The sequence below is a fragment of the Engystomops pustulosus genome, chromosome 3 (genome assembly GCF_040894005.1).
Source record: "Engystomops pustulosus chromosome 3, aEngPut4.maternal, whole genome shotgun sequence".
Classification (NCBI taxonomy): Eukaryota; Metazoa; Chordata; class Amphibia; order Anura; family Leptodactylidae; genus Engystomops; species Engystomops pustulosus.
The window spans coordinates 148294363-148308675 of record NC_092413.1 but is presented as its reverse complement, the minus strand read 5'-3'; the positions used below and the strand labels follow the sequence as shown (position 1 = coordinate 148308675).

Sequence of the window (14313 nt, the reverse complement as noted above, 5' to 3'; positions counted from 1 at the left end):
GGCAACCGCAAGTGTAGTTCGGCGCATGCTCAGACCAATGCAGGGATTGGCTGGCCGGCTTGCTTCATCTGCACATGACCATCGACAAGAAGAGGAGGCAGGGGTGGCTGGATGGTATGACGTACTGAGGGTAGAAGTTTGGGAATAAAGAGAGGCAGGTAAATTTTTATACAAGTTTTCGATAGAACTAAAAAAGATTGATTATTGTAAAAACACTTTGGGAATGTACTCACTATTGTCTATGATGACATGGTGGAAACAACATCCTAAAAGGAGTAAAACTGTTAATATTAATGGAAAATGAAAAGTAAGAAAAATTCACAAAAACAAAAACAAAAAGGGTGGATGATAACCAAGTATTTAATAATTTAAAATGAACTATTTTGAAATAAGAAATGATTTCCAATAATTATTGAATGGCACTGGGCCAGGGCTTGTCTGAGGAACAATCTTTTCACAGTCAATAGCTGTTGGCCAAAAACTGGTTATTTGACAGATATTTTATCATTACTACAAATACAGTCAGTTTCTAGAGGAGAGAATAGGAAAGTAAAAAGCCACTTCTAGAAAACTGTAGCAAAGGTTAATCTCTGATGGTAATAAGGATTAGCTCTAATAAAATTCATCATATTTGATTTTCTCCCACTGATTCTGAACTAGTCTCAGCCACAGACAATCTAATTGAGTGGGCACTACTAATAAAGCCTAAGAATGCTAAAAAAAATACTGTATGCAAACAAACTACACAAATAACTAATCAACAACATGTATAGCACAACAATAACAATAAAAGCCTTCAGATAAAAACAATAAAACCATTACTCAAAATGTAATCTTTTTTTGTAATGTTAAAAAGTAAATTATTCAAACAGGTAAACCACAGGTAAGCCAATTAGGTCACATATAATAATACATAATAATAATAGTATTATTATGTTACATAATAAATAAAATAAACCAAGTACTAACAATCCAAATGTTATTACAAAGAAAAAACAAAGCTTTTGGTATAAAGAATGGGTGAAATCACCATTTTTCTATAGCAATAAAGCTGGAGCTAAATAAAACAGGTAATAGTCGACAAATGCCAACTGAAAATACAATTATATAATGATCATTTTCCACTACTATGTTTGTGAAAATCAAGACTCCAACAGAGTCTCCAAGAGAGATACAAAGACCAAACTCCAGAGTAGAAATTTTAAATGAGGGTCAGGAGTTTCACAGAGCAGTGGACTTCTAATGCAGAATATGTCACACAGAAACAGATCCATTTCCCGAAGGTTTCTTTTACGTGGTGTGGTGGCTTCCTCATTCTGGCTAACTGTAGGGAGACAGATAAACCAACAATAGTGTACCACAGTTTGAACACAGGTAAGATTAAAAATGTTCTTTATTTTACTCAAAAGAGAATATAACTTTAAAAAGTTCTCTCATTGATAAATATAACTTGACTCAAGTTTTGCCAACTGGGTACACAAACAATTAGTGCCACACGGCTCTGATTACTCTGACAATAATGGCTTGTGCATCTGTGTGTCCATCACATGACCATGGACAGATTTCTATCCACTGGAAGTAACATAGAAGCTTTCGACAGAATGACAGCAAGCAGAGATCTAGAAAACTGTGAGGAATTAATACAGAAAGTATATTGAAAAATTGTCTGACTTCTAATTATACAAACAATATCAGTTATTTACCGAACGTGGACAACCCCAAATTAACTTTACTTTTATGCCAATGAAGCACACAAGCAGGGAGGTGGATGAAAAGTACATTGGGTGCCTTTGCAATTTATTAGCATAAAAATAAAGTTGGTTTTATACATTATCAGAGCTCCTTATAAAATATGTATTTCCTAATGTGTTTCTGCTACATCAGGGGTCAACCACCCACATTATACAATATATATCTGGGTTTGCCTGATCCAGTGTAGAGTATAATGATGTAAATTGTATATATTTTATATGACACTGGTTAAGGAAACTTTTTCATAGAAATTTTTCATACAACTACATGACAAAAAATGTAACTTCCAGATGGTGACCTTATATCTTCATTTGTCTAAAACTATAATTTGGAGTCAAACTGATTTTCACCTTATAATGACCTTCCCTGTTCTCTGGTTTTATATTAATATAGTATCCCACTATTTAAGTATACTGACAAAACAGGCTAGTTAACATATCTACCTAGCAGGAAGGGGAGAAAATAAAAAAAGAGAGTGTCAATGAAGAGATTGGATGCTCTGGAGATCTGGGTGTGGATGTACAATAAATAACAGTACCTGTTCCCCTCCCTTTATAGAGAAGTCAGGTAGTCAGCGTGGAAGATACAGAGTCACACACTTCTTTCTGACAGGACATCAGTAATACAACATTATGTTCTGACTATAAAGGATTTATAACTTTGAAAGAGGATTAGGGAGAAAAAATGGGCAAACTATTTATCTGGATTCTTTTGATCTGCTGTATCATTTCTCCAAGTGGTAAGAATATCCTAATTTATATTATTCTTTTATTTTTTACAGACCTTACAGATTTTTTTTTTTTACAGTTTTTACAGTTTAGTACATGCTGTTAGTTTGATGCTGTGTTACGTGTACATGTGTACTTTTTGTACGTAAGGCAATTATTATAGTTGAAATAAAATGTACCAAATGCCAATGATAATGAGCTTGAACCCAAGTCTTACTATCTAATCTTAAATTTACAAAGCTGATAGACACCTTATGTATGTAAAGTATGTGAATGTTAGTCGGTATTTATACATTGGTGTATTTTATTCATATATGAATGGAATCTGTGAAGAAATTTCTAATGAGCAGTTGGGGATAGACATTTTTCTACATTTTGTGCATATTGATAACATTTTTTCAGGAACAATTTCATGCTAAAAGAGCAATTCCATACAAACACAAAGGAGTTGAAAGGGCTCTTTTGTATTATTCATATCAATGACCAGTCCCCAGGATAGCTCATCAGCAATTGATCGGTGAGGGTCTGACACTTGGACACCACACCACTTAGATTTGGGTGTTGGACCCCCACCAATCACATCCTGCTAATCAGTCTGGAGTTGATTTTTCACAGATCCTCATAAAATATAGTCTGTGAGGGATCTTCTAAAATAGTTCTGACCAGAATATGATCTAACCCCAGACCATGGGTTCATTAAATAACAGACATGTGCATTGATCCATTATACAGTACTGCATCTAGTGCAGCCATAAGCCATCAATTGAAAAATATGCATGTATCTTGGTACACTATTACTAAATGTTTTTTTCCGTTTTTCAGAAAGAGATAAAATTGAACAAACATTCTCAGAAAGATGTGTAGAACTCAGGGAACCTTCTTGGTCACCAAGTCTTTATCTAGAATATTTATATTTCCAATATGTTCTTATCGGACATTCTTAGCCAACAGCTATTTTTCCAGATGACCCATATACATGCATGCATGGATTATGAATGAGGAGGTGGCATACGCTGCTGCCAGCCATTCCTGACAATGGCTTATCTGTAAGTGGGAAGTTTTTATCCCAATAAGCATCCAGACTTTATGTTCTTAACATCTGCTGTCCAGGTACAATATAGAAACACCCTTAAAAGATAGGGATTAAATCATTTTTTTTGATAGGTTTGATTATTGGTAATCTAATAACTAAGGCTAGTTCAGTACAGTTTATGATATTTGCTGATAGAATCAGATTGCTGGAAAGTGTTGCTGTGTTGTAAATGGTTGCAGGATTTCATGAAAAAAAATTGATTTTGGATTCCTGGGTTACACCTGATGACAGAATGAATAAGCAGCCTGCTAATACTGACTATGATAGTTTGTTCTAGCTAATTATATTGTCAGAGAGTTCCTCTTAGTAAAACCCGGAGGCTATATTGACAAAAGACAGATTTGTTATATGAGTTCCTGGAAGAGTGTTCTTTTCACCGTTTAGATGACCATGCATATTTTGCGGGCACATCCACATTCTGAAATATTGATCATCTATTTTTACAACAAACCTGCTGTGAGGACATACCTTAAGAGGTCATTATTTGCTTTATCACTATAGATCAATTTGACAGTCCAATACTTTAGCACCAAAAAATCTAGAGAAGCTAAAGTGATGTTACATATGTCCTAATGTTATGTAATGAAGACAAATTTGTACAATGACCTATACCTATGTCTCATCACTCATTAGTTTTCAGGTTTGACACAGACATGACTTGACATTTCAGAAGTGTATTGCTTATATTATAAAGGCTCTTCTGTTTGACAGAAACATTAATTCTTTTCAGTTTTATTTCAATCCTTGAAGACATTTTATAATGTATGTCTTTTATTATGCAGGACTGTACATTCCTTTTTCTTGGTTGTTTAGATAGTATTTAGCTAACAGGCCACATTTTTTCATCTCTTTATAGTCCTAGCTCAGGGCAACATAATGCAAAGATTACTGAAGGCTGAACGCTTTATGTGAGTGACAAGTAAAGAGCATTATATTGTGTATAGAGTAAGGTCTGTTCCACACTTGCGAGTGTGATGCAATAAACTATTGCTTATTACTAACAATATAACACTCTTTAATGAGTTGTAGATGTATTATGGTTCGGCGATATAGTTAAATAAGCTTATATCATAATGTGGGATTTTTAATGTTTTCTTGTTAATGGAATTATTGTATATCTATTTACACTTGCATTCTCTGTTATAAGGAAACCTACCACCACGGATCTACCTACAAAGGTAGATCGGATGGTAGGTGCATCTATAGGAAGTGAGGATAGCCCTTTTAAGGGCTAATCCTCATGTCCCCGCAATCTGCGCAGCAGCGGGCCTGCTGTTCTGCGCACGCGCAGATGGCAGACTTCGTGGATGAGGGTGCGTAGCTCCTCGTAGCTGCGTGCCGAATATATCTGGTAGGAGGATCAAAGAGGCTACTGGGGCATGGAGTAGCGTGCCATGTAGCCTCAGCTCTGGCTACTCCATGCCCCAGTAGCCTCTTTAGAAAATCTGCATATTAGGGGATTAAAAGTTATTTAAAGATTGCGGGGATGTGAGGATTAGCCCTTAAAAGGGCTATCCTCACGTCCTACAGAACTCAGTTTTAGTGACTAAATAAAATTCTTAATATATGGTTTACGGATCTATTCACATAGTGTCAATCAGGCTGGGAGGAGGGATAGGCATGGTAGGTGATCATCTAGAGTGCCACCCTCGCCACCCACCCTTGGGAGGGCACCGTTCCTGCCCTCAATAGCAATTATAGGTAAGTGCCCCTTTAAGATGCATATACCACTGGTTACTGGATGCAGGCATTGTGATGTTTCATAGAGAAGATTTTTACACTGCCCAGTGTTCTGTGTCAGAAGAAGCGCAGGAGCAAGTAGAAGGCTGCTGGAAGTGTGGGTAGGAGAGTTTACATTTTATTTTATTTTCTGCTACCTATATACTGGTGGCATGCTATTTCTTACATATATACAGGGAGAATGTGCTGGTCTACCTCTATACTGGGTGGCATGTGTTGGGGTACTTGTAGACTGGGGTCATGTGCTGGGCTATCTATATACTGGGGTCATGTCCTGGGCTACCTATAGACTGCTAGCTATAGACTGAGGTCATGTGCTGGGCTATGTATATTGGGACCATGTGTTGAGCTACCTATATACAGGGGGAATGTGCTAGTTTAAGAATATACTGGGGAAAGTGCTAGGCTGCCTTTATTCTAAGGGAATGTGCTGGGATACCTATATTCTGGGGGCCTTTTTGTTTTAATTGGGGGAGGGAGCCATTTTAATTTTCCCCTCAGAATCAGCCACAATTCTGTCTCATTTTTGCTACAATTTTATAGGTGAGGGGGTAAAATTTAGCTTGTCTGTCTGTTGCACTAAAATACCTTATCTTAGCCCTGGTGTCAGATGTAGCATATTTAACTAAAAACGAACTAAAAAGAATTCTTCTGCAGGATTTCTGTGAGTAGACAGCTAGGGCACAGACACTGCTAATGGAATATGTTGCCACCAAGATGTCCTTCTTTTGATTTGATATAGATTCTCTCAAAGATAAATAACTGAAAACATTACCAGCATATTAAAGCAAAATAACCTCATTCTAAAAATTATTTGTTATAATCCATAAAATTAAAATAAAGTAAAGCCAAGCGTTTTTAATGCAATGTTTTGGCAGTGTATCTTTGTGCGGCTGCCCTATACAGAGGCTTATTTATAGAAATTTATGAAAACTTCTGGAAACTTCTTGGGGCAGATTTATGAAGTGTCTGAAAGTCAGAATATTTCTAGTTGCCCATGGCAACCAATCACAGCTCACTTTTAAAATATTCATGAGCACTGGTAAAATGAAAGCTGAACTGTGATCGGTTGCCATAAGCAACTAGAAATATTCTGACTTTCAGACACTTGATAAATCTGCCCCCTTGTTTATAAATATGTACAGGTGGTCCCCTACTTAAGAACATTCGACTTACATACGAACCATAGTTACAAACGGACCTCTGGATATTGGTAATTTATTCTACTTTAGTCCTAGGCTACAATGATCAGATGTAAGAGTTATCACAGGTGTCTGTAATGAAGCTTTAGTGTTAATCCTGATTCTTATGACAACCTAACATTTTTAAATTCCAATTGTCACAGAGACTAAAAAAGTTCTGGCTGGGGTTACAATGATAAAATATACATACAAATTCAACTTAAGAACAAACCTACAGAACCTATCTTGTATGTAACCCGGGGACTGCCTGTATAAAGAAAAGCCACTTAATGATACCAGCATAGAAATAATTAGAAAGTGAAAATTATTTGAAAAGGCTTCCTCCCAAATAATACTCCTTAGACTGTGGACACTGAGGTATTGGTCTAGTGTTGGCTTTGGTGATTTTATAAAGAGTCTAACAGTCCATAAAGTTTATATAGGACGTTGAAAAGAAGCAACAAACCTAAAACCAGTATTACCAGAAGGACACTAATTCATGAGAAAGTTAAACAGAAACAGAGATCCATTCATTGTCAGATGAAGGTCATTCATGTCATTCATTCATGTTTTCTTGTGTTGTAAGAAAAAATAATCAATTACCTTCTATCAAGTGTATTGTACAAAGCCCAGATATTCTCGGGCTCCAAGAATAAGTACTTATGAGTAAATACATTTCTGTGGTGACAAAAAGAGACTTACATAGGCAGGGGGAAGGGGAGACATGCTCTGCTCATTGTAATAGCCTGTGAAGTTGCAGCACTGAGTGGCTATGGAAACACCCATGAGAAATCCTCAGGCTCATTAGTATATTTTAAAAGTTGATTTTAGAAGGGAGAAGGCCATGGATAGCTAATGTACAAAGATTATCACAGCCACAGTGCCTGGACCTATGAGTAAGCTTTCCTCTATGCACGCATGCTTTTGGAAGAATCATCTGATTGGTTGCTAATACTGACCACAGGTGTTACCAGTTACCTGTTTTTCACCGTTTCCTCACCCACAAAAAGTCCTGGGACTTTACTATTAGTGAGTATCGAGCTACTGGTGAAGGCTTTATAAGTGTATGGTTCCAAGCATAAGGGGTATAGCTGCAATTATACTCCACAAATACAAGCACAATAAATAATACATTTATTGTGGGCACACTGCAAATGAAATGGAAAGAGAAGAGTTCAGGCAAACTTCTCGAACTGTATAAAAATAAAAAGGAACTGTTGCCCATCAAGCACATTGTGAATGTTATGAAAGTTTTGCAGTGCTTGGTTGCTATAAGTAGAAAAACCATTTTTAGACAGTTTCATATATTTTCACCAATATTGTGTGCAGTTATCAATACCAAATGTTTAATTGCAAATTCAACTGATCTTTTATCTGCTCCAACTTCACTTTTAAACTCTAATACATTATACTTCACATGACATGCTTTTAGCATACAATATAATATTAATACAATATTAATAACTCTCCTCTTTGGAGAGTGGCAAAACATCTTTTTGGTCCAAACACCAGGACAGTCTGTTCACTAATAATGAATGGAGCAGTAGCTCACATGCTACATCAACAAGATATTTCATTCTATAGGACTGTTGGAGATATCTGGTAACAGCTCCTTACCAGGCCAAGAGAAGTAAACAGCATTGTAGTCAAGGGAATATTTTCTACAGCTTCCCCTTTTCTCATAATAACCAGATATTAGTATGTTCTTTTTAATAATAAATATGTGCACATGAAATTCCACATAGTTACTATATTGACCTATTCATGCCTTTAAATGATGAAAGTAATATTAAATATTACCAGTCAGTTTACTAAGCCAATATGCTATTACAATAGTACAATATGGGTTACATTAGAAACACGTAAGAAATGTTTTGGGAAACATTAGTATACTATTGGTATAAAAATGTGAGGTTATTAGACTTCTTGTATGCACAAATTTTCTAATATCATATTTTCTGTCATTTCTGCCATGGGCACTCAAGAACACACATTTGAAGTCATAGGCTCATCTGACATATTTACAAGTTTGGCTCCTGAAGGAAGTGGGGATGAAGGTTCATCGACACCTTTTATCACTGAAAGAACTACCCCTGAAGGAAGCAGGGTCGTGATTATATCAACCATTGCCACAAGTGCGACCTCTGCTCCAGATATGAGCACCGATGAAAGTGGATCAGCTGATTTCCAAACAAGTACTACTCCAGAAGAGAGTACAGATGAGACTATATCAACAGCCAATGTCAGTACAAGTGCAATTCCAGAAGTGAGTACAGATGAGACTATATCAACAGCCGATGTCAGTACAAGTGCAATTCCAGAAGTGAGTACAGATGAGACTATATCAACAGCCGATGTCAGTACAAGTGCAACTACAGAGGTGAGCACCGATGAAAGTGGATCAACATCTGATTTCCAAACAAGTACTACTCCAGAAGTGAGTACAGATGAGACTATATCAACAGCTGATGTCAGTACAAGTGCAACTACAGAAGTGATTACAGACGAGACTGTATCAACAGCCGATATCAGTACAAGCGCAACTATAGAAGTGAGTACACTTGAGACTATATCAACAGCCGATGTCAGTACAAGTGCAACTACAGAGGTAAGCACCGATGAAAGTGGATCAACAGCTGATTTCCAAACAAGTACTACTCCAGAAGTGAGTACAGATGAGACTATATCAACAGCCGATGTCAGTACAAGTGCAACTACAGAGGTGAGCACCGATGAAAGTGGATCAACAGCTGATTTCCAAACAAGTACTACTCCAGAAGTGAGTACAGATGAGACTATATCAACAGCTGATGTCAGTACAAGTGCAACTACAGAAGTGATTACAGACGAGACTGTATCAACAGCCGATATCAGTACAAGCGCAACTATAGAAGTGAGTACACTTGAGACTATATCAACAGCCGATGTCAGTACAAGTGCAACTACAGAAGTGATTACAGACGAGACTGTATCAACAGTCGATATCAGTACAAGCGCAACTATAGAAGTGAGTACACTTGAGCCTATATCAACAGCCGATGTCAGTACAAGTGCAACTACAGAAGTGAGTACACATGAGACTATATCAACAGCCGATGTCAGTACAAGTGCAATTACAGCAGTGAGTACAGACGAGACTATATCAACAGCCGATGTCAGTACAAGTGCAACTACAGAAATGATTACAGATGAGACTATATCAACAGCCGATGTCAGTACAAGTGCAACTACAGAAGTGATATCAGCAGCTGATATCAGTACAACTAAAGAAGTGAGTACAGATAAAAGTACATCAACACCTGATGCCAGCACCACTAGTTTAACAGAAGTAAGCACAGATGAAAGAAGTACTACAATTACTTCTGAGGAAAGTACACTTATCAGCATAACATCTGCTGTTGTTAGCCAAAGTAATACTCCATTAAATACAGCTGGTAACACTATGGCATCAGAAATAAATACTGGTGCTACTTCACCTGAAGGCTTTACAACGGAGGTTAGTTTAAGTACAGCTGGAGGTGTATCAACAGTACCTGTAAGTGCAAGTGGTGCTCCAGAGTTAAGTACATCTGTAGACATATCAACTGCCCCTAACTACAGCACAGTAGAGACAGTAACATCTCAAATAACTACAGCTGGAGATGGAGCAACATCTGTGTGGAGCACTGATAAAGTGGCTGAGGATACAACTGCTGAAATTGTCTCAACAGTACAAGTAGTTACAAGCATTGGAACTAAAGCCATGAGTGCAAGTGAAGTGCCAACAACGCCTGAACAGAAATCTACATCTAATGTTATAGACATATCAGACTTAACCACAAAAGATCACACTAGTACCAGTGAGTTATCAGATACTAGTACTTTCAAACCATCAACAACAACACAGTCCAATGCAATTACTACTATTGCAACAACTGCATCTACTACAACACCATTCATCAGCTCCACAACCACCCATATTACTAGTACAACCAAATCAACCACCTCCATTGCCACAACAATTATAGAGCCTACGTTTGTACAAAGTACCAGTTCATCAGCAGGAGCATCATCAGCATCATCCTCACCAAACTTGTCTACTTTAAGCACTGGACACTCAAACACATTGACATCTGTGGGCATCTTGAATAGCACTATAACATCTAACATACCGATGACATCATCTTTTGCACCAGTGATATCAACAGACACAAAGTACACAAGTATTTCAACACCTTTTGGACCTTTAACAACGACATCCAACACTACAACCGCAGTTATAACAACACCTGGTAAGTATTCTATTTCATCTAAAATGGCAATAGCTCACAGGTGATCACAGAATAATACAGTTTTGAATAAAGTTATGCTGTATATTTACAACCTTAAAAAAGTTGTAAAGAAATAGCATAATAAAACATAGAAAGTTAAAAAAGTAGGCGCTGATTCCTACACTGGTCTTTGCTCTCAGTTATAGTTTCATTACAAGTTTCACTCACACAGATAGCTATTTTCACAGACCATGGGGGTCATTTATCTTATATCTGTGTTTTTGTGCTTCTTTGGCAATTTATCAATCTCACTTTTTCCTTGTGTTAAATGATTTTTTTTTCAAATCTCTTTTTGAGACATTAGTTACAAATGTCGCTAACATGTTGCACAAATGTCACAAGTAATTTCTTTACATTTTCTAAGTCTTTCTTAAGTATGATTTGAGCTGGAGTTTTTTTGCACCAATAATGTTTGCAAATATAAGAAAATTTGAAATGATCAATGTGATTTGCGACATTTAGAACATCTGGAATAGAAGATAAATGAGTCTTACTGACGAAAAACAAATGCTTGGTGGACATCTCAAAAAGGCGCAAAAATTGCAATGCGCCAAAAAATGTCTCAAAAAAGAAAGAAAAAACAGATAAATGACCCCGATGTTTATGAAGACATATTTTTGTAGAGAGATCTATTATAAAAATTTTCGAAAGTTGAATCACCACATAACAAGGACAGAATTTCTCATTTAATTAAAGTTATAATTATCTACTGCATTATATCAGATTGATGGTATTACATCTCTGCTTTTTTATCAATATTTACTTCTAATAGAAATTGTCACTTGCAATCTTGCTTGTGAGCATGGACAATGTTATTTCATGACTGGAACTACAACCCCTGCATGTCAATGCACAAGTGGCTATACACCCGATTCCAAGCAATCAAATAAAATGTGTATTGGTGAGTTTATCAAATTATTTTATCTAGCTATTATTTATCTATCTATATCTTATTTGACCAAATCCTTATATTTTTTTTTTACAGATATTAATGAATGTGATCTGAATATCTGTGAACAATTTTGCTCCAACACTATTGGTGGATATATGTGCACATGTAAAGACGGTTACTCTACAGATTCTAGCTCCCCTACAAAGTGCATAAGTAAGATTATGTTTTATTGAACTCTCACAGCACAATTTTACATAATTAATGGTGTATTATTACTAATTAATTGTGAACTACATTCAAAATGCCATAGAACTGTGCAATTTTATATACAGGATATTTACATGAATTCGTTTTATCTGGGCTTACCGAGATGCCATCTCATCTTCAAGTCATTGGGGCATATTTATCAGGGCCTCTGCACCAGGTCAGTGGTGTAGAAGCCCTGAAATAATCACAATTGTTTAGCCCAATCCGCCACCTTAATGCCTGTGAAGGAGCGTGAAGGAGTGGGCCGGTGCAGGGCGTCCCCACGCCTGCGCACTCGCTGCAGCTGGCGATTTTTCACTTGTGAAAAGTCACTGGCTGCGTTTATTTCTATGGCAGGTAGGGCCTGACATAGAAATAAACGTTCCACAAGTCCCTGCCGGATACATAAAAGGGCTGAAGCCTCTTAATGTATTGCGCTGCGCAAGAGCAGTGGTGGGGCTATTATATGATAAATATGCCCCATTGTTTCAATCTATAGGAAATTTGCACATGGTATAGAAATTCTGGGAGAAACTTGCTAGATACACTCTGGCCATGTTATCCATGAGTAATTTAGAGATTATAATAAAGTCTATTATTTAATAGTCTTTCAGCAAATATTAACCTTCCAGACATCTACAGTAACACCGCTGGATAGGTTACATAAAAACAAGGATAAATTTGTTTGTATTGGTTGCAAAGATTTTATACTTTTATTCAATCTACCATGTCATGCTGTCATGTGTCCATTGAGCATTGCCAATCTATGGAAGTATCCTGGCTGTGCCTCCATAATCCCTCCCTAAACTGATGAAGGGTCAAGTATTCCCTTAAATTTTCATTGTTTGCCACTGAAATGTAAATGTGCATGAACATGGAGGTGTTAGAGAGGGATTATTGATCAAAAGCTAGCAGAATCCCGTAATGGACACTTTCCAGCACTTATGTTCATATTGTAATCAGAGGTGCAGTGGTTTGGGAAAATAAATTTCCATTTTTTTCTCTTGCACAAATTCAACTGTATTTCATGACAGGGATACTGTAGCTTTTAAAGTGTTCAATTCTTTATATTTGATTATTAAATATCATAATATTTTTTTTATTCTTTACTAGAAAATAATTATTGCAAGAATTCCCCCTGTGTCTATGGTCAGTGCCAGAATGGAATATATGGGTTCACATGTAATTGCCCCCGTGGATGGGAAGGAACAACTTGTAATACAGGTAAAAGAATAGAAGCTGTTCAAAATTAAACATGACCTTGTGAGGCTAGGTCCACAATACATGGTTTGTATATGCTCTGCCCTGTACATCCGAAGAGCTCAGCATGTACATAAACTTGCATATGCTGGCAGAGAGAGGCATACATTTGCCCCTGTCTGCACAGAATATATTGTATATTGTATAGAAAACTGTATGGAAAGACACAGCTGCATCCTCACATCCTGCTCCTTTTGCAGAGGGACACATATGGTTGGCAGAGGCCATTGAAGTCTTTGGGAAGGCCAGATGCTGCAGTACCGCATGCCCCCTTGGCTTCCACTGACAATACACTCAGGGAGGGCCCCATTGATGCACCTGCCAATATAAGGACAGTAACATCACTGGGAAAACACCCTGAACATTGGAAGCAACCAATCACTGGCTTCGGCTTCTAGCCATGTGTTGTTAAGATATGTTGGAAATCCTCCTGGCTTATCCTTACAACGTGATGTGGATGCAGACTTAATGTCATATTGTCCTATAGCATAGATGTAGGTTACTGCACCTGGGATCAGGGATACAATGTTGCATCATATTGTCATTAAGTTTAGTTTTTATATTTTTTTTTTCCCTAACAGATATTAATGAATGCACCAGAAACAACCCCTGCAGTTTTCAAAGCACCTGTATTAACACCCTTGGTTCTTACATTTGTCAATGTAGATCAGGATGGACAGGACAAGCATGTACTGAAGGTAATCATGCAATAATGTCAAAGAATCACTACAAAGCCATTGAACCTTACAAATGACAGTAACAAATGTTTGCAAGGAATACATTCAGGTCAGACTTAAGCTAAGTAACTTCTTCAAAAACAACATAGGAAATCTACCATCAAATTTCAAGCATGATAAGCAATAGTATAACAGCCAATGACATGGGGCAGTGGTGGCGAACCTATGGCACGGGGGCCAGAGGTGGCAGTCAGAGCACTTTCTGTGGGCACTCAGGCCATCACCTCAGGACAGAGTTCACCAAACAGGACCAAATATATCAAATCTTCCTGCAGTCCTAGGCAACTTAAGAGTTGCTGCTCTTGGCGTTATTTTACATCGACACTCCATTGACTGTTTGGAACTGCTTGAAAAGTGAGAAGGTGTTGATAGAA

The 14313-nt window shown here is 37.2% G+C and overlaps 1 protein-coding gene across 1 annotated transcript in view; it reads left to right on the top strand.

Annotated features, from left to right (window-relative positions):
- Positions 1 to 2336: 2336 nt before the first annotated feature.
- Positions 2337 to 14313, top strand: part of LOC140122085 (uncharacterized) — a 70238-nt gene continuing 58261 nt past the window's right edge. The window contains exons 1-6 of the mRNA XM_072142507.1: positions 2337 to 2491; positions 8480 to 10765; positions 11577 to 11705; positions 11790 to 11909; positions 13056 to 13166; positions 13784 to 13900. Of these exons, the coding sequence (XP_071998608.1) occupies positions 2437 to 2491; positions 8480 to 10765; positions 11577 to 11705; positions 11790 to 11909; positions 13056 to 13166; positions 13784 to 13900 (2818 nt within the window). The 5' untranslated portion in view covers positions 2337 to 2436. The remainder of the gene's footprint in view (positions 2492 to 8479; positions 10766 to 11576; positions 11706 to 11789; positions 11910 to 13055; positions 13167 to 13783; positions 13901 to 14313) is intronic.